This window comes from Ochotona princeps, chromosome 24 (genome assembly GCF_030435755.1).
Source record: "Ochotona princeps isolate mOchPri1 chromosome 24, mOchPri1.hap1, whole genome shotgun sequence".
Taxonomy (NCBI): domain Eukaryota; kingdom Metazoa; phylum Chordata; class Mammalia; order Lagomorpha; family Ochotonidae; genus Ochotona; species Ochotona princeps.
In genome coordinates this window covers 27,353,092-27,378,339 of record NC_080855.1, presented here as the reverse complement: position 1 = coordinate 27,378,339, position 25,248 = coordinate 27,353,092, and the positions used below count along the sequence as shown (strand labels likewise).

The 25,248-nt window shown below is 59.0% G+C and overlaps 1 protein-coding gene across 1 annotated transcript; it reads left to right on the top strand.

Moving 5' to 3' along the window:
• The first annotated feature begins 628 nt into the window (after positions 1–628).
• SRRM3 (serine/arginine repetitive matrix 3) lies at positions 629–23,294 on the top strand. Its single transcript, XM_058680828.1, has 14 exons — positions 629–990; positions 3,307–3,408; positions 9,313–9,441; positions 9,521–9,601; positions 9,933–9,962; positions 10,224–10,286; positions 10,399–10,434; positions 11,731–11,781; positions 12,187–12,291; positions 12,449–12,626; positions 20,249–20,622; positions 20,991–21,215; positions 21,349–21,486; positions 22,958–23,294. Exons 1-14 carry the CDS (start codon positions 758–760, stop codon positions 23,175–23,177), a joined length of 1,965 nt encoding a protein of 654 aa, XP_058536811.1. The 5' UTR covers positions 629–757; the 3' UTR covers positions 23,178–23,294.
• Positions 23,295–25,248: the final 1,954 nt, after the last annotated feature.

Here is a 25,248-nt window from a genome sequence, read left to right as displayed (position 1 = left end):
CACCGGCATCTCTGCAAGGCCACCCGCTGGACAGAGACTGAGATGTATGTGGGCTATTTACTTATTTAAAAGGCAGAGTGACAGAATCTTCAATCTGCTAGTTCATTCCCCAGATGGCTGCAATAGCTGGGTGGGCCAGACCAAAGCCAGGAGCCAGGAGCTTCTTCCAGGTCTCCCGCATGAGTGCAGTGTCCCCAGGACTTGGACCATCCTCCATCGCCTTTTCAGCTGCATTAGCAGGGAGCTAGATGGGAAATGGAGCAGCTAGGACTTAGGCTGATGCCCATATGGGATGCCAGTTCTGCAGGTGCCACGCTGCCACACCACCCCAAAAATAATTTCTTGAAAGAGTGAAACAGATTCCAGGAACCATAGCTCGCAGTGTGTGAGGGACGCCAGCGGGAGCTGGGAGAGGGGAGGGGCGGGCTGTCTTCCTGTCCATAGGGTTGTCCTCCGTGGTCCCTGGGATCCTGAAGATGACAGCTCCAAGCCAGGACCTGGGGAGGCTTAGAGATGGGGACGGTCCAGCTCCGACCCTGCCCAGGCCTGGGACTGTGACCCAGAGGTGCAAGCCTGCCGCCCTGCTCCGCTGACTGAGGGGAAGCCGATTAGCGCCACGAGAGGCCTTTAAATCTCCAGGATTAACCTGTACAGACAGGGTTTAGCAGGTAGCGGAGAAGTGACCATCCGCCCCGGTGTCTGTGTTTGTTCTTCCAGGGCGGCCGGCTGAGGCCGGTGGCTACGGGGACTAGGCGCCATGTCCTCCACCGTGAACAACGGAGCATCAGGCATGCCGACCCCGCCCGACGCCGCCAACGGCTTCCCGCAGCCCGGCGCCTCCTCGGGGGCTTGGCCGCGAGCCGACGAGGAGCTGCGCGCCGCGGAGCCGGGCCTGGTCAAGCGGGCGCATCGTGAGATCCTGGACCACGAACGCAAGCGGCGTGTGGAGCTCAAGTGCATGGAGCTGCAGGAGATGATGGAGGAGCAAGGGTGAGCGGGGGAGGGGGGGAGGGGGGGTGGGGGATGGGGGGAATGCGGGATGGGGGGAGTGAGGAGCCGAGGGCGGAACCAGCCAGCCCAGCCCACCTTTCATTCCAGGATTATTATTATTATTAGTTTATTCCGTCTAGAAGCTGATGGCAAAAGCCAGCTCTGCCCAAGCTCTAAGCCCAGACCTAAGCTGGAGGAACTTCGTGTGGTCATAGGCCCACACCCCCACACAACCATCAGCTCAGAGTGGAAAACCACGTGCTAGCAACCACCTCAGCCCTAGAACAGAACTTGGATCCTGGCCTGCAGTCCCCTCCACCACCATGTAGTTGGTGATTTGCCCTGGATTTGTCCTTGGCCTAGGTCTTCCCCACCCCTGCCAGACCCAGAGCGCCCTGCTCTGGCTCAGCCAGTCTCTGTCCCTCCCAGGGGGCTGAGCAGGGTCAGAGGGCCCATGTGGGTTTCTCCCTGCATGGGTGACAGTGATGAGCCAGGTTCCCAAGGAACAGGTGAGCTAGGAGCCCTTTTCCTCTGCCTCCACTGTTCTGAGCTTGTGCCACCAGCCCTTCCTCTTGCGCTGCCCGGGGTGGGGAGGGGGACGAGCCGCATCCAGGGACCTCCAAGCCAAGGCCCAGGGTTTTGGAGAAGGTTCCGGGCTTGGAGAAGAACTCGGTGAAGGCTGCAGTACAGGGTAGCTCAAGCCACGTGGGGATGAGAGGCTATAAGGAAACCACCCTGTACCCCCAAGTCAGGCCCCAGCCCTCCATGTGGAGCCACACAGGACCTCAAATCTGTACTTCCAAGACCTAGCTGTGCTCCAGGGATGCCCTGTATGGGGCACCCCTCATCCAACCTGCACTGTATCCAATCACTTGCCAAGTCCCAGCTGTTCTCCCCATTAGGGGGTCATGTCGTCTCTTCCATTGGTAGCACCCCTCCCTTGTTCCAGCTGCTCCTCACACCCACCAGATCCCAGAGCTGGGCTCCTTTCCCTTGTTCTCAACTCCCAACTATCCAGTGCTGCTCCATCACCAGCCACTCATTTTCCAAGGCATTTTGGATGCCCCGAGGTGTCAAGGCATGGTGCCAGGCACTGTGGATGCCACAACAAACCGGACAAGTCCCCTGGCCCTCAGGGACCTCCGGGCCAGCACAGGATATAGATGAGTTCTCAGATAATCAGCAGAGCATGAACCACCTGCCGGGAACCCGAATGGGCACCAGTTGCCATGGAGACACACACGCTGGCACAGCATGGAAGCTGGCCGGGAGGAGACTGTCCTGCCGTAAGCATAAAGTGAGTCAGGACTTGGTGCTGAGCCACAATTGTCCCCACAGGATCAATCCCCTCAAGTCCATTCATCTTGTAGAGGCTGCATCCCTGTCGCTAAGGCTCTGGGAAAGGAATGCTGTCTGGCTGAATCTTCCTGGAGGAGTAGAGGGAAAGAAGCGGAGAAGTGGAGGGAGAGGGGGAAGGGCACAGTGTCCCATTTTCATGGACAGGCTGAGCACGGAAGGCTTGGCCTGCTGTGTGGACAGGTACAATGATGAACAGATGACAGGGACAAACTAGGACCCCCTTGCTTTTCTGCTGCTGAGTCCACTGTCCAGGACAATGATCTGCAGATCAGGGAAGGGGGGAGATGGGATTCTAAGACTCAAAAAAATTTCAAAAAAAAAAGATTCATTCAGTAACAGCTGCTAGATACCTGCTATGTAGGAGGCACAGAACAAGGAGCTATGGGCATGGGGACAGTGTGGACGCAGGGTGGGTACCAGCCGGGCTGGAAGTCCAGGGCACTGGCTGGTAGTGACAGACCTCAGCGTGTGGGCTCATGGATGAAGAAAGATAATTCTACACTCTAGTCTTGGGGTGTGGCTCAGAGAAGAAGGGAGAGCTGGTAGCAGACAGGATCGGGGGCTCTGGCACTGGAACCCTAGGCCAGCTGCCTGGAGGTAGGGACACATGGCGGACTCCCAAGGCCGTGGCCCAAGACAAGACTGTGACTGAGAGAGAGAAACTGCGGCACAGCATCCCCATTACCACCCCACATCTCTTACCACATCCATTAATGTATCTTTTTTTATCACTTATTTGTTTCATCTGCATAATGGGTAGGCCTGGAACAGCCCTGACGCCAAGGGCCTGGCTTGGTCCTGTGTTCTCAGATAAGTTACTGCAACCTGGAGTGTGGCCTTCTGGCCTGGGACTGGAGCACTGGGCTGGGTTTGGTGGAGGTGGGGGGCAGGAGGAGACCAGAGCCTGGCCAGAGCCCTCTGGAAGCCTGCATGTGCCCCCAACCCCTGCCCCGCCAGGTACTCCGAGGAGGAGATCCGGCAGAAGGTTGGGACCTTCCGGCAGATGCTGATGGAGAAGGAGGGGGTGCTCACAAGGGACGACCGGCCTGGAGGACATATGTGAGTGCACACCTGCTTGGGGTGGGCGTGGGGTGAGCTCAGGGGGTGAGGAAGAGAAGGCGGGAGCTCCTGACATGGACCAGGATACAAGGCAGGAGCTTTGAGGACTGCTGTGTCTCAAGCTCTTTATGGCTCAGGAAGGGGTATGGGGGCATCCCTGATCTTGGCCAGGGGGCTCTGGCTGCATATCAGGTATCAGGAAGTCTTGGGATGTTCTCCCTGACTATGTACGCCTCTCCAGTGGATTCCTCCGGGCTCAGGGCATCTCTAGCGGTAGACATGGCTCAGGGAAGTTGGCACCCATACACCCAGACCAAGGCCAAAGACTGGGCAGGTGGAGGGCATGGGCTCTGCGGATACCATGGCAACTCTGTGGGGCAGAGGAGTTCCCGTGGGCCCCAGCTCAGCCCCTGAGCAATGGAGAGGCACCAAACACCTAGGACCAAGCAAACCTCTGTGTGTGGCAGGAGGGTTGGTCAGGCCCCGCATGGGCCAGGCAGGGCATGTTGGGTACGCTTCTGGGCATCCCTCCGAGTAGACCCTCCCTTTGCCATCCTTAGCCTTTCCCACTTGCCAACAGCACCACCTATGCTGCTCTGGCTGCAACAGCACCCTCAGCTGATCATATCTCCACACACACCACACCTGTTTGGGAAGCAGGCAGAGGCCCCATTGGTCTTAACTGACACAGACCCAAACCCACAGCTGGGCAGTGCGTGGCTTTCCTGCTGCACTCACTCTGGGGCAAGCAATCCCATCAAGACAGACTACCCCAGACCCTCGGTGGGGACAGAGGGTGCAGGGGGAGCATTCCTTGCCTTCCCCAACTCAGCCCTCGGCTCTCTGGCCCCTGCTGACTCCCCTTCCCCTGACACCTGCCAGAGCTGGGTCCTCATCCTGTGACCCTGCCACATCCTCATGTCTCCCCCACAACTCCCCTTCCTCATCCCACCAGAATGTCACATCTGCCCCCTCCCAGCTGGGATTCTGTTGGCAGTGGGTGGATCCCAGACCTTTCCCAATGCTCTTGACTTTTGAGTGAGTGACAAATTCAGGCACCAGGACCCGTGGAGAAACATGCTGTGGTGAGGCTATAGTGCCTTCATTGGAATGTCTGTGCCATCTGCCCATCTTGGTGCTGGGGATGTTGCGGGGGTGGGGTGTGGATGTGAAGGGGGCACCCATTCCCTACTTCCTGGAGGAAGAAACAGTACAGCCTTCTGAATGACATAGTTCTCAACCCCCTATGTGGGGAAAGAGAGGGAGACACACAGTTTCCTACTGAGAGGGTGGAACCAGAGGCCTCTTCTAGCCTGGGCAGCCTAAAATAGTGTGAAAATAGTTCGTCCTCCCCATGTGACTGCGGCAAGCTCAAGGATGGATGATCCTGCCATGTTCGTGCTGGCTGGAGGTGGGGGGAGGAGCTGTCCTCGGTGCTGAACCCAAGAACACCTTGGCTTGACGTATCAAGGGGCAGGACAGCGGTAATGGGAGGGCTGGTGACAGGTGGGTTGTTTAATTTCCTGTGACCTTGAAATCTGACCAAGTCTTCTCCACATCCTAGCATGGGGGTAATGGAGGGAGCGTGTAGGCTCTGGAGTTAGATACCTTCATTCTATCCAAACTTCCTGAGTTCAAGGATCGTCGCCCAGACCGTGGCTCCCAACGGGAGGCCTTTGCACAGGCCTTTGGCTTCTCTGGATCTCTGAATATGCAATAAGATATACAATGAGGATATTAGTACCTGCCTTACAGGAGTTTTAGAAGATTAAACATGACAATGAGTGTGAGTGTGAGTCACAGCAAGCACACAGCCCATGCACACCTCTGCTAGATGATTCCACCACCAAGACCACGCAGCAATGGCAACTGCTCCACTGGCCTTGACTTAGTCCTTTCTGGCCAGCTCAATCCCCTGTATTGATCGCCGCAGTCCCTCCAGAGCCTGTGGATCCCTCTGACCACCTGGCAGACCCTGTGGTGTTTGCCTCTTGATCACCATCTTCCTCTCCCCCACACCCATCCAAGACTGAATGTTGAGGCGTGCAGAAATGCAATGCCCTCTTAGAGTAAAATGACAAAGCCAGGTCCAGGTCAGAGGGTCTGCAGGGTCTAGATGATCCTCACCTTCCCGGCAGGGACAGGCTCACTCCCACAGCTTTTAGTCCCCAGGGGTCTGACCATCCTTCTCCTCAAGGTCAATTACTGGCTTGAGTGACAGCCTCTTGTGACAGTCTCCCTTGCAGTTTAATGGCATTTAACCTGCGACAGCGTAGACGTGACCCCACATATGGGTCAAGTGGTGACTTTGGGGGAGAAGGCAGAATGTGATCAGGTGTTTAGGAACTTTCTCCATTTGGAAGAGGGACCTGTTAGGTGAAACTGTAGGTCAACCAGAGGTGTGATAAATGCCCGGTGGTTCCAGGGACATTGGAGTTGGACAACTTTTTGTCTTTGGGAACCGACTGGATGCTGAGTCTTTTTGGCCACAGACACAGGCTATGATTCTCCAGATCCTACAGGCTGCCTCCTCTGTCTGGCACCCAGGGTTGCCTGCACCCTAGCCCCAGTCTAACCACCCACTCTCAGTTTCCTTTGCATGCACCTGCCATCCGTGGTTCACACACTCTCACTTCCCATCTTTGCTGACACCAAGTCTGAAACACTCAGGTCCCCTTCCACACAGATTCAAGTCTACCCACCAGCCAAGGCCACCTCCAAAAGTAAACTCATATCCTTTCGGGAGACACACTTTTCCCCTCCTTCTCACAGACGCCTTCAACATTCTTTGTTTTAAGAATGATAGTTTTGGGGCCCGATGCAATAGCCTAATGACTAAAGTCCTTGCCTTGTACATGCTGGGATCTCATATTGGTGCCGGTTCTAATCCCAGCAGCCCTGCTTCCCATTCAGCTCCCTGTTTGTGGCCTGGCAAAGCAGTTGAGGACAGCCCAAAGCCTTGGGACCCTGTACCCACATGGGAGACCTGGAAGAGGCTCCTGGTTTCAGGTTGGCTCAGCTCAGGCCACTGCAGCCACTTGGGGAGTGAATCAGGGGACAGAAGATCTTCCTCTCTGTTTCTCCTCCTCTCTGTATATCTGATTTTCCAATAAAAAAAAAAGAACGATAGTTCTCATAGCTATCTAGTATAACAAAATGTATGGGAGAGAGCCACTCTAATATTGTTGTGTTTCTACACATCAAACTCCAGCCTGCCCTGTAAGGAGCCAAAGGGAAGGCTCCAGGCCCTATCCATCTCCATCTCAACCCCCACTGCCCTGGTCCCCAGCCCCCAGCCCCCAGCCCCCAGCCCCTGCAGGCCTGACATGTTGGCCCCATGAACAAGCAGTGAGTGCTGACCCCTGGTGCACATCCCCTCCCTTCTCTATCTGGACTCATTCATCTGTCAAGTGGCTATGATGCTCCAGGCTAATGGGAAACAGAACCCACTAATTAGCAAAAACCAGCTGGCATGAGGACCAGCCAGCACCAGCCAGCCCACACCCAGGTTGGAGCCCCAGCTACAGTGGCTGGACCCTCACACATGCTCTGCTGTGTTCCACATTCCACTGTGACACAGCTCTGCCCTTTGGATTTTTTTTTTCCCCTTTGGAATTTCTGCAGCCAACCTGGTCTGCACTTGCCGTGGTCAGCTTGGGCACTCAGCTACATAAGCAGTAGGAATGTAAGGGCACAAAGCATGAGATAGCTCAGAGCTGGGCACACAACACCCACAGCTATGTCCATCCAGTGGGGAGGAGATCACTGAACTCCTCAGTAAGTAAGTTAAAAGGCTGTCCTGTTCCCAAAACCTGTTACACAGCAGAATTTCTCTGCTTTTCTCAGAGAGCCCAATGCCAAGGGGGCTCTCCCTTTCCCTCTCTGGACATCAGCTGTCTCATCTATAAATTGGGACAGCAGCAGTTTCTCTCAGTCAAGCAGTAGCTGTGGACTGCATGTGGACTGCAGGGAGCTCTTAAAAAAATAATACTTGAAAAGCAGAATTAGAGAGAGAAGTAGAGAGATCTTCCATCTGTTGCTTCATTTTCCCAAATGGTCATAACAGCTGGATGGCAGGTGGGAGCCTGGAACTCCATCCAAGTTTCTTATATGAGTGGCAGGGACTCAGGGATTCGGGCCACCCTCTGCTATTTTCCCATGCACATTAGCAGGGAGCTGGATGGGAAGCAGAACAGCCGGGACTTAATGGTACTCATATGTGTCGCTGACAGCAGCTTAACCCACAAGACCAGCACTGCAGCAAACTCTTTCAGCAGCATAGAACTCCGTTCTTATTGATAGCATCAGCTCAGAGAAAAGACAGGAAAAAGCCAGAATGGTGGATCCCACCGAGCAGATGAGCAGAGCCAGGTACCGGAAGCCAGCAAGGTGCCTCTGCCAAGCCTGGAGCAAAGGGAGCCAGGAAAGTGGGGTCCCAGGGCTGCCGCCCACAGGCTCCAGCAGGCTGGAGGTTGGGGCAGCAAGGAGGCAGGAGGGGATGGCTGCAGCAAGGACCCCCAGCAGGTACCCCACAAAGGTGGTGCTTCCACCTTGCCAAGGACCTGTCCCTCTCCACCCATACCCCCACCCCATTCCGTCAGGCTCACACAGCCCCTTGGGGCAGGGCGGGGGGTGTCTGATGTCTGTTGGCCAGGGGTGGGGGGTGGGGTGAGGCCTCTGTGTGTCTGGAGCTTTGTAGGAAGGGAGTGATGGAGTGTAGGGAAGGAGTTATGGCCCTCGGGGAGGAGACTGGGAATAGAAGGAAGGGTTAGGGGAGTTGCAGATTTCAGAGACAGGAGCTAGGACCCCGCACCCCACCCCACCCCACCCAGGGTTTCTGGAGGAGGAGCAGAAATGTGTGCAGGGAGGGATGTGGGGGAGTTGGATTGTGGGGGCCAGGAGTCCCTCTCTCTTCACCCCTGCAACCCACACAGGCTGTGCTCCGCTGCCTCTCTTGCTCTTTCCCGGTACATCTCTCCCAAAAGGGGTATTGGGGTGCAACTGCCCCTTGGAAAGTCAATGCGGGCTTTGTACCCTGCTTTGCTGGCCTCGCTGGCCTCTTGGGCAGGGCTGAGGCCACAATGCAAGAGGGGCAGCCCCTGGGAAGGAGGGAGTTCCAGCCAGGACACCTAGACCTGGGCCTCCTCCAGGGTCCCTTCAGGCCACAACACCCTGGGAGACCTCAGCCAAGTGTCCCAAGAGCCCTGCCACCCCGCCAGAGTTGCCAGGAATTCAGGAACCATGAGAGCCAGGACTTTCCTGGGTCTTGCAAGCTTTGGCTGTTGCCTTAAGCCTAGGGGCTTGGAGGAAAAGGCAGCCCACTGAGAGGCCAACGTCCGTGGCACGGTGTAGCTGGAGCATGCAGGCAGGGGTAGGGGGCTGTGGTCCCCATCCCTGGGCCCCTCCCTCTGCCTACTGAAGAGTCATGCAAGGTGGTCGGGGCAGCTGGGGAGGCAGCAGAGCACTGAGAGGGATGAGGATGAGGCCGAGCTGCAGAGGGGAAGGAGGAGGGGCAAGGAATATTTCGGAGAGGGAATGGTCTTGGGGCAGGGAGAGGCAGGGCAGACCTCAGGGAGTCGGGCTCTGACAGGTGGGAGGACTGCTCACCAAGCTAAGGGGCTCAGGGGCCAGGACCCTGGGAGGTGGGCGGGGCCCTTCAGGAGGGATGGATTTGCCTCTCACACCCACCCCCCTAGCGGCTTTGCTTTTTCTTAGAGACTGCGGACTTGCGTGTGGGGAAGCACCCCTTTAAGTCACCAGGCACCTCCTCTGACCCTCCAAGGGTAGAGGTCAGAGGTGACCTCTTCCCAAGGCCCCGCCCCACCCCCAGCCCTCCCAGGCCAGGCCAAGTTCCGGCAGGGTCCAGGGGTGTGGGTGCTGAGCGTCTGTCCGTGTCCCCGGCAGCGCGGCGGAGACCCCGCGGCCGGCGGAGGGCGCCGAGCCCGGCCTCGAGTACCCGCCATTTGACGAGGACGACGGCCCAGTGGACTGCGGCTGCCCGGCTGCCTGCTACCGGGGACACAGGGGCTACAGGTCAGCAGGTGGCGGGCGTGGGCGGCAGGGGCGCGGCACGGGACCCCCCTCACCCCCGTCCCCGCCTCTTGTTGTCCAGGACCAAACACTGGTCCAGCAGCTCGGCGTCGCCCCCTCCCAAGAAGAAAAAGAAGAAGAAAGGTGGCCACCGGAGAAGCCGGTGAGGGCCCGGTGCGCTGGGGGATCCCTGGGAGGAAGGGGGAGGGCTCCAGACGATGGAGAGACCCCCTTCCCCTCTGAACCCTCTTCTGATGCCACAAGCGTCCTCCCCCTTTTCAACCCCTCCCTTTCACCAAGCCCCCTCCCCGCATTGAGATTACCGGGCCCAGGGACCAAGTCTCAGAAGGGGTCCCCAGGTTTAGCAGGGCCTAATCTGTGATCCCCAATCCCATTTCTATGTCCCAAACCCCAAACCCCGGGGCCTGGCAGGGACGGGGGTTTCAACTAACCCTGCCCACCTGTCTGTCTTCCTCCCTGGCACCTGCCTTCAGCAAAAAACGGAGACCAGGGTCAGTGTGCAGGTCAGTGTCATGAGTGAGCAGGGCCGGGCCAGTGGTGGGTGTGTCTGAGGGTGGGCGAGACCCTATCCCAGAGGTAGAAGGGGTGGGACCTCAGGGTGGCAGCCAGGACTCTTTCCACCGCTAACATGCCAACACCCACGGGGACCACCGCAGGGGCGGGGCTGGACAACCCCCACCAGCCCTGGGCACTGGGACAGCCTTTGGGTCCCCTCCCCTGCTCTCCCCACCCCGGCTCACTGGTGACCCTCACCATGTCCGCAGCTGTGGGAGCTCCTCACCCCTGCGCAAGAAGAAGAAGAATGTCAAGAAACACCGCCGTGACAGGTACCTTGTCTGCCATGACTGCCATGGGGCCTGGAGCAGGACAGTGCCCATGGACGGGGTCTTCCCAGGCCGCCCCAGGCAAGCTCATGAATGCTCCTGTGTCGCCCTGCAGGTCTGATTCTGGGTCCCGGAGGAGGAGGAGGCACAGGTGAGGGGGGCTGTGGGCGCCGGCTGTGGACCAAGGCAACCCCCAACCCGTCCTTGCTAGGCTGTGATGGGGGATGGGGAGGGGAAGCAGTACTGAGTGGGAGTGGGAGGACCCGTCCCTGCTTCTAAGGGGTTCGACGGAGAAAGGCAGAGCCAGCTTCTACGGAGGGGAGACCCCAATAACTTCAGACAACATTGCAGGTTCGAGTACCAGGGCAGCATCCACTAAGAAGCAACAGATTGAATGTGTGGGTAGGAGACAGGGTGGGCTCCAGCAAGAGGTGGAGTTTTGAGGGTGGGATCAGGTGCCAACCCTCACCACCCACCTGGCCATGGAGCTGGCCTCCACCTAGTAAGGGTTAGGAGCCCACAAGGATGAATGGGAGAGGGGAGGAGTCAGGAACCCAGGCCTAGGCTGGGGACCTAGGAGGAACAGAGAGCAGCTGGGGAAGTTAGGGTGGGAGTGTCCATCCCAACCTTGGCATTCAGGACCAGACCCTTCCCAACAGCCCTGGGGTGGGGCAGAGTCCCTAGTCTCATCCCACCTCCCCATCCGCCTCCCTCACCGTGAGAACTGGCCCAGTACCAGGCATCAGATAGTGGAGGAGTCTATAGAAACATCCAATCCTGGGGCCACCCCTATTTCCCAGGCCTGTGGAGGCCTGCTGCCCCCTTGTGGCCACCACCAGCTGGCACAGACCCTCCAGCCAGCTCCCCAGGAGTGAGCCCGGGGCTAGACCACCTTCAGGCTGGACTCCCCCTCCCTCTAGTGCACACTTCTGGGGTTCACTCACTTTGGGGTCTCTGAGCACCACCAAGCATCACTGAATGTGGGGGAGGGGGAGGATGGGGCAAGGTCTCACAGGTCTAATCTGCAGGTGGGAGGGGGCTGGAGGTGTTTGCCCCACAGAGCTGATGGGTGGGAAGCTTGTGGAGGAGACAGTGTCCCAGCATCACCAGAAAGCAGAAAGATTGCACCAGGAGGTGGAGAACTTGCTGCCTGAACCTCTGGTGAGCTGGCTTGGAGCTGAACCCCAGGCGGGAGGCATAACTGGGAGTGCTAGGGGGACATACCCCCAGCGCTGCCACTCAGGAGCCTGGACCACACCCATGGCTCTTCTGAAGGCAGCGGCACCTGCCAGAGGCAGGCAGGAGATGATAGCCGGCTGGGGATTGGAGAAGGGACAAATCAGGTAGAGCAAAGTACCGACCATGTCCAGGAAGGTGGCCCAGAGTACAGGTCCTGTCCTGGCCAGACCACACCCCACACCACGTGGTTATGCCTTTGTTCACGCAGATCTCGAAGCCCCAAGAGCAAAAGAAAAGAAAAGAGCAAAGATAGGAAGAGGTGAGTCCCGTCCCAACACTCCAGCCCCATTTCCTTCTGTCCCACACATGTGCCCTCATTGTAAGCCTGGCTCTTAGGGTCACAGCACCAGACCCTCCCAAGAGTTCTGGGAATGCCCCTTGCCCAGGCAGGCAGCTGGCAGCCAGAGCCAGCTCAGCTCCTCAGCCTGGCCTCCCGCCTCCCAAGCCAGGGCTCCTGTCAAGCTGGGCCCTCCCCACATTCATGCTAAAATCGGGGCACCCGCTTTGGGGTGGTGAGGTCAGGCCTGATGGAAAACATGGGAACCTTTTTTCAAATTCTGCAGCACCAGCCCCTTTAGGTTCTGTCTGCGGGCAGAAGGGGTGGACAGGGCCATCTTCTAGGGAGGGTGACCCTGGTTGCAAGTTCACCTCCCCACCTCTTCAGGCCTCACGCAGAATCTCCGAACCGGAGGTGCCACCGACACAGCAGCGGCAGCTCCCGTAGCCCCTCAGTGTCCTCCCAGTACAGTGGTTCCAGGTCACCCAGCAGGTAGGCCTGACTCCATCTGCAGACAGAGCAGCCCACGGTCTGGGGGCCAACTCAGTGGGGTGGGTGGGTGCGGCTGTTCCCCCTCTCCCGCGCCTACAGACTGAGGGTCGTCCCACGTCGGCTCCCCCACCCGCAACCCCCATCTCCGTCCTCCCAGACTGAGCCCCAAGCACCGAGATGACGGGCGGAAGACGGGCAGCCAGCGGTCCAGCGCGAGCCGGTCGGCTTCCCCGTCGGGCGGCAGCGGATGGGGGTCGCCCCAGCAGAACGGGGGCGGTAGGCAGCGGAGTGCGGCGCACGGCGGCCACCCGGGCCCGGCACGCAGCCCGCCCGATGTACGTACGCTTCTCGGTGCCCGGGGTTCCCGCGCCGTGCCGTGCCGTGCGGGGTGGGGGTGGCCGGGCTCAGGGCGGGTAAGAGGGGAAGCCGAGGGCCGGGTCGGCGAGTGGGTCTCTCTCGGGGTGCCTCGGTTGCGCTGCCTGCCTGGCATCCCCCCGCTGCGCCTCCCCGACGCCCGCCGCCTCTCCCGCCGCCTTGCCCGGGAGGGGAACGTCCTGGCACAGGAGCGCAGGGGATGCGGGTTTGCTGCGTGCCACCGGGGCGCTGGAGGCGGGGCGAGGTGTGTGTGCGGCGGAGGGCTGGTGCGGCCAGCGGGCTTGGGCCACCCTGGAGCTTAGCGAGCGGGGGTCTGGCCGTGAGGCACACAGCAAGTGAGGGCCTCAGCCTCCCCCAGGCATATTGGGGTGGGAAGCGGCGTGGACCATGCTAGGGGTCACAGTCAGGAGTAGGATTCCAGCCAGACACAGGATCCACCCCCTCCGCCCTGTCTTGGGCCACTCCTGGGGCCCTCCTGTCCCTCCCCACACCAGCCGGCCCCTTCCCCACTTGGGCTCCACCTACTGCCACAGAGCTGCGTTTGTAAGAGTCGCTGTTCTTTACTGGGAATAGGAGTCCCCTAAGCTGCCCATTCCAAGGGACACTCACCCCCTTGGAGACGCCTCACCGCCCTCGCCCCCCCAACACGCTGGTCACTGCCTACGCTCCTGCAAGGGCCCCCACCCCCGTGGGGGGGAGCCTTCAGGCAGGTTGGTGATGGCGGCAGCTGGCACTGGAGGGTGGGTGGGTGTCAAACAGGTTGGGGTTCTCTCCCCATGCCCTTTTGTATGTCCCGAGCACGAAGCAGGATTGAGGCCCCACAGAGGGGGCGCTACAGTGCTGGTGAGGGAGGTTACTGGATGAGCATGGGTATTGGGGAGCCGCCTGGGGAGAGGAGGCCGGTGAAGCGCCTCCCCCAACCCCAAAAAAGCCGCAGCCAGGAGTGGGAGAGCCGCTGCTCCCTGCCCCTCTGCGACCCCAGGTCTCGGCAGCAAACATGTACGTGTCGGTCAGTTCGTTTTGAGTTTTGGCTGTTTCCTTTCACTCTTTTCTTTTCTCAAACACCCCTCACTAACAAGGAAGGAAGTCCAGACAGCCGACCCCAAAGGCTTGTTGTTGGGGTTTGTTTCCATCCAAGGACTTTTAACCACGTAGCTGCATAGGTGGCAGCTGGCTGCCGGAAGGGGGGCAGCTGGGCTAAGCCGGGAGGTTGGCATAGAACTTGGAGAGGGTGTGCTGAGGGTGGTCGTGGCAGAGACAGCCCCCCCCCCCACCAGCTCCGTACCCACTGAAGGGAAAGTGCAAACCCTGAAGGTACCCCAAGCACAGCGCCCCTCCAATCAGCTGCAAGCTCCTCCTGCCTTGGCCTCCCCAAGCAGGTCTTTGGGGCCTTTTTAACCCCAGGGACTCCACTTCCTGCCTCCTTCCGGGGGGCCATGGAAGCCTGGGTAATCACCTCCTCCTTGCCACGTCTCATCCTCCCTTCCCGACTGGGCACCTGCTGATCACATCCATCTCCAAGAAGACCCCACCACCACCACCACGGTGTCCCAGGGGAGACAGCAGTCTTGGCTTACAACCCATCCTCACCTATCTCCCGTGGCACTCCCGAGGTGCATCTGTGGCCCCAGTCACAGAACAGGGGGCCCAAACCCCACCCCATCCTGGCAGTCCCTTGTGGGCCCTGCAAGGTGGGGACTTTGCAATCCACACCCAGGTCCCCTCTGGGCCCAAGAAGCCCGTCTAGGGGGTAAAGTGAGCCCCTTGTCAAGTGCAGGGAGGTGAGCTAGCACCCAAATGTCTGCAACTTTACCTTGAAGAATAACAACAGACATGTTTGGGGAAAAAGTACTGGGGACAGGGTATTTTCAGATACCACCCTTTTTTTTTTTTTTAAAGAAAAAAACACTCGCTTTTTTTAACCCCGTCTATGTTTTTGTTTGTTTTTTAGCCTGCTACTCGAAAAGTGGTAATATCACAATTCCATTTCTTGTTTAGCTGGCAAAGAAGAGGGTGGGGGACATTCCTGTGCATTTTCTGGTTGCTTTATTTTTGTTTGTATTTCTTGTTGATTTTTTGCCCCCCTTTTGTAATGTACAGAAATGCCAAGTCTCTGGGTTTGTTTGGGATTTTCCTTTTGGTTTGGTTTGGTTTTCCTATCTTCTTGGTGGTTCTAGAATTTTGCCTGTGTGTGTGTGTGTGTCTCCCAGGTGGCTTTTCAATCTCCAGTGGACATGACTCCTAGACATATAATCTCTAGACAACTTTTCTGTGTTCCTTCATAATGGAAATTTAAAAGGGAAGGTAACATTGAACAAAGCACTCCCCAGTTGTCATCCCTGGGGGAGATCTTCTCAACTTTTAACTTCACAGACACTGGGAGGCCCAGGGAGAAAAAGGGGGAATGGGGGCAGGGCAGGGGGTGCTTCTGAAGTTGACATAGCCAGTCCTGCAGGGCACAGAGCGCTGGACAGGCAGTCTCCTCGGACCATTGGCTCCCCAGGATGCTCATGCAAGGGAAGGCTCAGTTCAGAGAGGGTCAGAGACTAGTTCAAGGTCACACAGCATCTTAGAAGTAGATTCAAAAGCAGACCCCAGCCCTGTCGTAGACAGAGCGCTGAACAGAGGAGGGGACCTCCCTCCAGCTCAGATGTTTGTGACTGCTGTCCAGCTCCTTCAGCCACTCACACCGAGAGAGAGAGATGGGGGAATGCAGGCAGCCCCCCAGCTGCTCTGGCAATGCAGCCCTCATAGTTGGGACAGACACAGAGGCCTAGAGAAGGGCCGGGAGGTATCTAGGGGGTCATAGCGTGGGGTTGGACCCACCTAGTGCCAAGATCAGGGGACTCCACCCCAGCCTCCCTCCTGTTGTAACATGCACTTCAGCAGGAAGTTGGAACGGGAGCAGAGCGGACAAGCAGCCCAAATTCCCTAATATGGAACACGATTGTTCCAAAGTCTGCCCTTCTGCCCAAAATCCTTAACAGGCAGCTTAGGGTGACCCTTAGGAGAACTACAGTGCTCCCTGGCCTGGCTCTTCCAGGGCTCCCCAGCTTGTACCCCCCCCCCCCCAGATAATGTGTGTGTGTGTCGCAAAGGGTTAGAGTGGGCAGAGCCAGCTGGCCATCTCTTCCAGTCTCTCCAGCTGCTGTCTCCCAGGGTGAGCAGGGTAGTGTTTTGCTATGCAGGCACCAGTGGTGGGAGTAAGTGGTGTACGTCCCACTCTGAATCAAAACTGTGGTTGCCTTCCCTCTTAAATGCACCACCCCCATCTGTCCACTCCCACCAGTCTTGTTGCCCAGCTTCTCTCCTCTCTCTCTGGGTCCACCTTCCCACCCTTTCTGCCTCTCCATGCCCACGTCTCCTCTTGGCATCGCTGTCTTCCTCCTCCTGCTCCTTTCTGTCATTCATCTCTCTCCCCGTGTTGCCAGCCCCCTCTTCAGCCCCCTCTGCAGTGCCACCTCCATCCACTGCTTTCTGCATGCCTTCCCGGGTCATCTGGTATACAGCAGAGTTCAGGAAAGCTTGCCTATGGGAGCTTTTTTTTTTTTTTTTTTTTTTTTTTTTTTTAAATCCTAAGTGGTCAGTTTTAAAAAGCAAAAAGAATGGGACTGAGACTAGACCAAGACCAGACCCCAGCACCCTGGCTGCCCATCAGCTGTCCCATGCCCCCCCTGTGCCTACCCCACGCAGAGACCTTCTTTCTTTTCTGTTTTTGCACTCCTGCCCCTGACCACGAGAAGGTAGGTACCGGCTCAGCTGTGTGCATTGCCCCTCTCCAGACAAGCCCACCACTCTGCTTGGTTTAAATGTGATTCTCTCTCAGCCTTGCTCTGGTTGGTTTACCCTCCTCCCTTTCCTTCTTTTCTTTCAATGATGACTCATTTGTAACTCGCACTTTCTCTAAATGAGCTACACAGCTGTGTTTCCTGGTCTGTCCCCTTTGGTTTTCTGGACTCCCTCCCCTCTCCCACCTACAGCTTTTCTGCTCCATCTTCCCAACCCTCCACCTGCCTCAGTCCTCCTTCCTGCTTCTTCCCCCAACCCCTTCATTTTGCTGACCGATGCATCTCTGTGTGGTGTAGCATCCCAAGTCTGTGTCCCCTTCAAGAGCCGATCAATCCGCTGCAGCAGAGCCCGTTTGGTGCTAACTGGAGAGGCTAAGTCCTTTGCCCTCACACCTGGCAGCCCAGGGATTCGGGTCACACCCTGGCCTTCAGGGCCCACACGGGCGGTGAGCTGCAGTGGGATGGGGCGGCTATGCTGGGCCTCATGGCCTCACTACTGGGCAGCATTTCAGCTGGGAGCTGCAGGGCTTACAGCAGGTGAGGGTTAATGGTGGGGCCTGATCCAGCCAGCAGGGGACATTGCAGTTTGAGGGCCTCATGGACAGGAGCTGTTGGGATGACATGCACCACTGATTTTCTGGGATGTCCCAACACTAGACTTTGACTGCCTCAAAACCTTGAACACCCTTCTGTCTTCAGGGTTTGAGCAGCTTCATGGGGGTCCCTCAGGGTGGAATGATCCAGAAGGTGCAATTAGTTATGGGACCAAGCCAGCCCTGCGTCCTGGGACTGGTAATCCCCAGCCCCACATGGAAGGTCCCAGAGACAGAGGTCCCATCCTTACAGCTACTTCCTGGAAGTAGCAACACAAGTTGGGCCTCCCAGCGAGGGGAGGGCTGACCTTGAACCTCGAAGGGCAGAGGGGCCAGAGGCCACTCACTGGCCAGGCCCCCGAGAAGGAGGGCAGCCTGGAGAAGGGGAGTGACAATGCATGCACGAGCAGCTTCCTGGAGGGGCTGCCTACATGTCCCAGCTCTGCTCTGGCACCTCCAGAGGCCCAGCTGGGACAGACGCCATGCACCCCGATTTCAACAACAGGCAGACTAAGCTCCCTCCTCCCCGGAGTGAGGTCCCTCCCACAAGGTCAGGGTGGATGCCAGAGAGTTCTCAGCCTTGCCAGGACTTGCCGGTGAACATCCTCTTGGACTGTAGCAGACCAGTAGGCTTGGAGGAGAGAAGAAAGTGAGGGCAGGGCAGAGCTCAGTAGTCAAGATACCCCAGAAGAGAAGCAGGCAACTGGCTACTGGGGAGCCAGCCATGGCCGGGGTGGGGGTGGGGCTTGGGTCTGAGGGGCCTCACTGAGAGCAGTGGGCAGCTATCGAACCCAGAGCCCCCCTATTTTTCCCCACCACTCTGCCCTTCCCAACATGCCAGGCCAAGGCCTGGGGAAGTCCACTGGGCTCTGCCATGCTTTGGGAGCGCCATGTCCCTCCATGTCCCTCCCCCAAGTCAGCAGTCTGGGTTGTGGCCAGGCTCCAAGTCCAGGCCCTGGCTTCCAGGTGTGGTACTCAGCCCACTTGCTTGATATTCTCTTCAATGGGGGGCCCCAGCCTCACCAGGATTTTGGGGGGTATTATATGTGGGCTCCCAAGTACCCTTCCTGTTTCTTTTATCTGCTCAGTAATACTTGTTGCCAACCTCAAGCATAGGAGAGAAACTGCCTATTTGAGGTTCCCTGTGGCTTTCTTTCTCTTTTGCCTCCTACTGAGGGGAAAGGATGCCGAGTGAGAGAACGAGCCCAGGGCTGGGGCCTGGCACCTGGGGCTGGGTGGCAGGGGAGCGCCTTGTGATGTGGAGCTGCCATCCCAGAAGACGGGCCATGGCAGTGGTCAAGAAAATGAGGTGCTCAGAGAGGCACTTTACTGTAGCCACTCTGCTGACTTGTCAATGCCTTTGCCCCCAATCCAGACGCAGCCCCCACTGGCTGTTGGCAGCTGGGTTCACCCTCTGTGGCTGATGCTCATTGGCTCTTACAGCTGTCCATCCACCAGCTGTGCACCAATGGGACTGACTTCCTGGCTCTCCCCCTCCACAATCAGATCAGCTGGAGGGTTGCAAAAAGGCACCCAGGACAGGGCTGGGGAATGCAGGCTCCTCCTTGCAAGAGGCTGCCCTGAGTCCTACCCCTATCCTGTTGCTGGGACTCCCGGGCCTCCTCCTTGGCAAGTTGTAAAGTGGTTTACTGAGGTCATGGACACAGCTGAAGCTAACCACAAATAGACTTGGTGACGATGAGGGGCCAGGCATGACCTACAAACAGATGGAAGCCACCCCCCCTCCCTGCCTGGGAAAGGAGGGGTCAGTGCTGTGCAGGGAAAGGACCGTCGGACTGGGAGGGGTGTCCAGGAATGTCCTCCCTTGGAGGCAAGAGCCAGCCCTCTCTTGCTTGGTGGAGGGGGTAAGTGGAGTGGCCAAGGGCACTTGATCAGTTAACGGCAGGTTCGCAGATTCCTGGTTCCCAGCCAACACCCTTCCGACTAAACCAAGGTGCCCCTTGTGTCCCCCCATCCTTGCGTCTACTTTTGCATTGGAAAAAAAAAAAGAAAAAAAAAAACATTTGCCATCTTTCTCCCAGGTCACCACCCACCCCGTCCTGAGGTGCCCGCCCATGCTCCCTCCCCCCGGGGCACTGCCAGTCCCTTGTTCTGGAGGTGGCAATGGCCTCCCCTTAGGCCAAGAGTGGGGTGGTTGCGTTTTTCTCTCTCTCTCTCTCTATCTCTCTTGCATTTTTTTGTGAATCTAATGATGAACTTATGCTACCACACTTTTCCCTTCTCTTACACACCTTACCTACTAAAGGAGGAAGTGCCACTTAATTGGTAAGTGGACGTTAACCAAGAGGGACTTAAAAAAAAATAATCAGAACTTAAAAAAAAAAAAGAAAAAAGAAAAAGCAAAGAGAGAAACAGAAAGACAGTCGGGTACTGCTACTGACAGCTTCGCAGCTCTCTGCAGGGGCCGGAAAAACGCAGGAAAATATTAAACAGGGAAACCTCAGGTCCCTCAGGAGTTAAGACATTGGTTTTGATTTTGGTATCTAATGACATTTGTGGATTATTATTTTTTTGTTGTGTTTTTTTAATTTGTTTTTTTCCCCTCCCTTTCTTCAGTTCAATTTTAAGTTAACCCCGCGCCCCCCAGCCCCGCCCCATCTGTGTGCTGTGTGGTTTCCCCTCCATCCCCTCCCAACTGACCCCTCCCCACCCCAAGCGCTGTGGGGAGGGGGCGTTCCCCTGGCTTGGTGGGCTGGCCCTGGCCGGGCCTCCCCGGCGCCACCCTCTTTTATCTCTGCCGGGGTTGTCTGCCCCACACTCGGAGTGGGGGAGCAATACCAGCCCTGGTGCTAGTCCCGGAGCCCCCCCCATCTCTCCCTCTCCCCCTACTGCTCCGTTCCCCTTGTGTTTTGCATGCCGAGAACCTTGCATGAGCTGCCCTGTTGAGGCCAGAGGTGGGCACTCAGGAGAGGTAGAGGCAGGGCAGGCGCGGGGACCGTGTGTGCGATGCTCCGGGACCGGTGACCACCCCCCCGCGACCCGGGCCCGGTGAAAGCCCTCTCTCCCTCTCTCCCCCCTCCCACCCACCCTTCGCCTCTCTCTCTCTCTCTCTCTCTCTCTCTCTCTCTTTCTCTACCTGTCCCCTTTCTGTCTGTCTCTCCGTGCGCGCCTGTCTCTGTCTCCTCCCGTCCCCCGTCTCCCTCCATCCCTCCATGCCCCCTCTGCCTCTCTCTCCGTCAGAAGCCCAGCTCGCCCTCGCCCAGGGCCCGAGACAAGGCGGCGGCCGCCGCGCCCACGCCGCCCACGCGGGGGAAGGACAGCCCGAGCCCGCGCTCCGCGCCGTCGTCGCAGGGTCGCGGGGGCCGCGCGGCGGCCGGGCCGGCCCGGAGGCGGCGGCGGCGACGGAGACGGAGGCGCTCCCGGTCCTCGGCGTCCGCGCCTCGCCGCAGGGGCCGCCGGCGCGCCCGGCCCGCGCCGCCCCGGGCCTCGTCGCGCTCGCTCAGCAGGGCCCGCTCCAGCAGCGACTCCGGCGGCGGCGATGGTGGTGGCGGCGGCGCCCAGGGCCCAGGACCCGAGCCCGGCTCCGAGCGAGGTCACGGTGGACACGGGAAACGGTGAGTGGCTCCGCCCCAGCCCTGCGTTCCTCCCCGCACAGGATGCTGTAGCCCCGCCGACTGTCGCGCCCCTCCACAGATGACCCTCTGCACACGAGCTCCCCTCTACAGACCTCTGCGCCACCCCCTACCAAACCACCACTATTTCCAACATGCCCACTAAGCTCCTTCCGGCCACGGTAACCCCTACACCTGTCAACTTCACGGAGTACGCTCGCCTCCTGGATCCCTCGCCCCTGAGACGCACAGGCTGGGCTCCGCCCTCTTTGCCCCAGTTCCGCCCCCTTAGGGGACTTTAGGGCCGACCTCGCCCTCTTGGGGACCTTGCCGCTGAGTCCCAAGTCCTGTGGCCACATCCTCTCCCGCAGGACTAAGGAGCGACCCCCACGCGCCCGGCCCGTCAGCAACTCGTCGTCCCCCGGCGCGCACGGCCGGCGCGGCGCCCCGGAAGCCAAGAGCTCGTCCCGCAGCCCCGGCCCGCACCCGCGTTCGTGGAGCTCGAGCCGCTCGCCATCCAAGTCCCGCTCACGCTCGGCCGAGAAGAGGGCGCGCAGTCCCAGCCGCTCGCCGTCGCCCAAGAAGGCCGCGGGCCGGTGAGTGCGGGGCCATCCGGGTAGAGGTTGAGGGACCCTGCGGCGTTGGGGGTACGGCCTTGGGGGTACCGGACGGCTATCGGGCCGCGTGGCTCACAGTGGACTGCGCCCTTCTTCCTTCTCCCCAAACCAGGGAAAAGGACGGCGAGGCCCGGGCGCGGCACGCTGAGGCCGAGGCCGCACGCGCCCGACGCCGCTCCCGCAGCTACTCGCCCATCCGCAAGCGGCGCCGGGACTCGCCCAGCTTCATGGAGCCGCGGCGCATCACCAGGTACGCGGGGGCCGTGTGACAGGGGAGGCTGCTGGTGGTGATGGTGGCGGCGGGGCGCGGAGGGCCAGGAGCCTCGGGGTTAGATCGGCCTCTCCTGCACGGAGCTGACCGCCCCTGGCGTGGGGGCGGAGTAGGTGTGTGGGCAGGTTGGGCGCACAGGAACCCGGACACCTCCCACAGTGAGAGGCTGTGCTCTGTGCGTGGCTGCTGTGCAGAGAAGCTCCGAGCTGGCTTTGAGCCCAGCTCCAGAAGGTCCTCGGCAGCCTCCTCCCTACCCCGACGGCCATTGACGTCTCCTTCTCTCCTTCGTCTCAAGGTCTCGCCTGCCGAGTGGCCTGTGGCCAGCCTGGGGCCCAGGTGGACCCCCTCCCCGCAGGCGGCCTGGGAGATGCCCGTGTGAGCTGGTCTGGCTTTGGTCAGCCCTCTGTCTGCCTCCCACTCTTCTCACTAACCTCCCAGCCCCACGGGACACTGGAGGAGGGGGCACAGCCCAGGGGTCTCTGGGGGAACCAGCCCCTCCCACGGAGGGGGGCACCCCTGCCCTAGAGGAGTTGGCTGGTTTTGTAGCAGCTCCTCTGATGGATACAGTATGTGGGTGTGCAGAGGGGAGGGTGGTGTCTGGGCCTGGAACTCCAGGAGAGGTCATGGTCGGCTTTTCACCAGTCACCCGCAGCTTTCAGTGACCCTGGTGTGGGCACTGCCCTCCTCCAAGCTCCTGCGAGCTGGGGGCTAGACTACCAAGACAAGAACATCTCCCCACAGATTGCACAACACACCCATAGGCACTGTGGGGGGGTCCTCAAACAGCCAGACACAAACACACACCACCACCCAACACAGCTTCCCCCCAACCCTCCACCCATCCCAGGCTGCCTCCTCCTCCCCCACTAACCACGTCTGTTTTCTTCCTCAGCATTAACTTGGCCACGGTGGCCCCTTAACCACTCTCTTCTTTTCTCGGGGTCTAGCCTCCACTAACTCCGGGCCAGCGGGAGGTGGCTGAGTGATGCGAGGGGATTAGTAGTGCCAAGGCGGGCGAAGCCTGGGGCGTGGGCAGCAGCAGCCAGGGTCTCCCCCTGTCATCCCTTTGGAAAGCCCAACCCTCTGTGACTGCACGGAGGAGTAGGAGCGCCAGCATCAGGATTGATGGGTGCCCAGCCCACGCGTATTTGAACCAGGGCACTCATTCAGCAATTTCTGGACTTGCGGGGCAAGGATGGGGGGCCGTGCTCCGCTCTGGCAAAACCAGGGCTTCCTGTCCCTGTAGGCAGGGAACAAGAAACATTAAGCCCCAAGTGGAGGTAGCAGGTGACAGCTGCACCTGTCAGATTCCCTTGGGAAGGGGTCATGTCTGAGGCCAGGGGGATCCGGGGGAATTGAGGCAGGAAGCCCTGGCCGCTGCTCAGACAGATGGGGACTTGGGACCCGTGTGAACAGAGCCTGCCCGTAATCTGCTTTTTCTTCCTGGCAGTGCCCGCAAGCGTCCAATCCCCTACTACCGGCCCAGCCCCTCCTCTTCCTCCAGCTGCCTGAGTAGCGACTACTCCAGCCGCAGCCGCAGTCCCAGCCCAGGCCACAGCCACGGGAGCTACAGCAGCCGCAGCCGGACCCGCAGCCGCACACGCAGCCCCTCCCGAACCCCCAGTCCCAACTACCACAGCCGCAGCAGCTCGGAGGGTGGGGGTTTCTGAGTACACGGAGACCCAGCCTGGGTGGGAGAGGAGACAGGAGAGGAGGCCATGCCCCCAGGACCTGAGGGGGGCTTGCATTTCCTCCCCACACCCTCACTGCTTACAAAGAGATCCTGGGGTCAGCGCTGGCAGGCAGGGCCAGGGAAGATCTGGAGAGTAGTTGTGCCCAGCGGGCACTTGAGGAGGATCCCACCCCATTTGCTGCCCGCACACCACATGACCAGGGAACAAAGAGCCGTGCGAACACGGGCCACCCTGGGCCACGGTCCGCTTCCTGCTTGATGCCAGCTCACCAGGCTGCGGATGCCACGGGATGCTACAGCCTGTGTCACTTCACCTCAGCTCAGGGACACCTCAAAAAGGTGTCAGAACTGGGTGGAGGGGGAAGGGGCTTTTTCCTCTTCTCTCTCTCATTGGGAACAGCAATCAAGATACAAGCTAGACAGGAATGGAACTGTCTGCCCCTTCCTCCGGGCACCTGCTGGGCTGGCTGTGGGAGGACCCAGCTCAGGTTTGGTGGCTGACCCTAGCCCTACCCAGACTGGGTAGTCCCAAAGTCCCAGACTGAGAGCCCCAGGAGAGGAGGCTTACTCTGGGCCCCACATGTCCAGGGCCCAAGTGCCCTGGGCCAAGGCCACAGCAGCCAGGCCACCTGCATGATGAGAGGTAGGGAAGGGGTGGTGGGGAGGGACGGGCCACAGCTGCATCAGATGCTGAGATCAAACGGAGTACAGATCAGGAGATCGAAGAGGAGGGGGATGGACATAAGGGGAGATGCAGAGCTGCCGGCCCACATGATGAGCGTGCAGGCACAGCGACCAGGTCTATGCGTCCCAGCCTCAGGACAGGGGTCTGACCGACCAGTGACCAACCGGTGGCCAAGGAGCCCCAGAGTGGAGCAGAGAGGGCACCACATGGCTCTGGGGGTCTTAGCCTGGGGCTCTGGTGGGGAGGAAGTAGCAGTTTCAGTCCTCCTCTGCCGCTCCCAGCCCCCTCCTTGCTGCCCTCAGGGATCTCACAAAGTCTTCCTTCAATCCAAGGGGCGCGAGGCCCCAGGGCGGTCGGGGGAGGGAGGGATTCTGGGGTCGGGCAGGGGCTTCTCCTCTCTCCATTTCCCCTCTTTCTTCCGCAGTGCGGACACAAGGTTGGATTCCAATAAAACTCTTGGTGCCCTGGCGGCAGGGGGTGAGACAGCGCCTCTGATTGTGGGCACCTGGGAAGTCCTGGGGTGAGGGTGGGGATGTCCTTCCTGCTGATGAATGAGGGAGACCCCACCAGGAGCCAGTGCCCCTCCCACGCTCACCTCCAGGCTCACTTGGGGAGTGAAATCAACAAGCTAGACCTGGCTGTGGCCAAAGAGGCTGGAGCCTGCACATCTGCTGGGCCCTCACATGTGGGGGTGGGCCAGAGGAACCGGCCCTCAGCTTGAGGAGAGCACAATTCTGCAAGCCTGGGCTCTGCCCAGCCCAGCTGGGTAGTGTGGAGGGTCCTTGGCAGGGAGGTCCAAAAAGGCGGTCTAGAGTGGTGGGCTTCCCTTTTTATGTAATAGCCACTCCTACAGTGTGTTTCAATTTTTTTTAAATGTATTTATTTTTATTGGAAAAACATATACAGAGGAGAGACAAAGATCCTCCATCAGCTGGTTCACTGCCCGAGTGGAGCTGAGCCAATCAGGAGCCAGGAGTTTCTTCCAGGTCTCCCACACAGATTCAGGGTCCGAGGCTTTGGGCCACCTTCTCTACTGCTTTTCCAAGCCACAAGCAGGAAAGTGGGGCATCTGGGACATGAACAGGCACCCATATGGAAGCCTGGCACGTGCAAGGTGAAAACTTTAGCCACTAGGCTACCGCACCAGGCCCATTTTTTTTTTTTTTTTAAGATTTACTTATGGGGCTCGGCAGTGTGGCCTAGTGGCTAAGGTCCTCGCCTTGATCCCATATGGCTGCTGGTTCTAATCCCGGCAGCTCCACTTCCTCTCTATCTCTCCTCCTCTCAGTATATCTGACTTTGTAATAAAAATAAAATAAATCTTTAAAAAAAAAAAAAAAAAAAAAAAAGATTTACTTATGCC

Excerpts from the sequence above, each read along its gene's own strand:
- SRRM3 (XM_058680828.1), top strand. The coding sequence starts at position 758 with ATGTCCTCCACCGTGAACAACGGAGCATCAGGCATGCCGACCCCGCCC. Across the intron at positions 9,602-9,932 it reads GGTGGCCACCGGAGAAGCCG|CAAAAAACGGAGACCAGGGT; the intron begins GTGAGGGCCCGG and ends ACCTGCCTTCAG. Across the intron at positions 10,287-10,398 it reads AAGAAACACCGCCGTGACAG|GTCTGATTCTGGGTCCCGGA; the intron begins GTACCTTGTCTG and ends GTCGCCCTGCAG.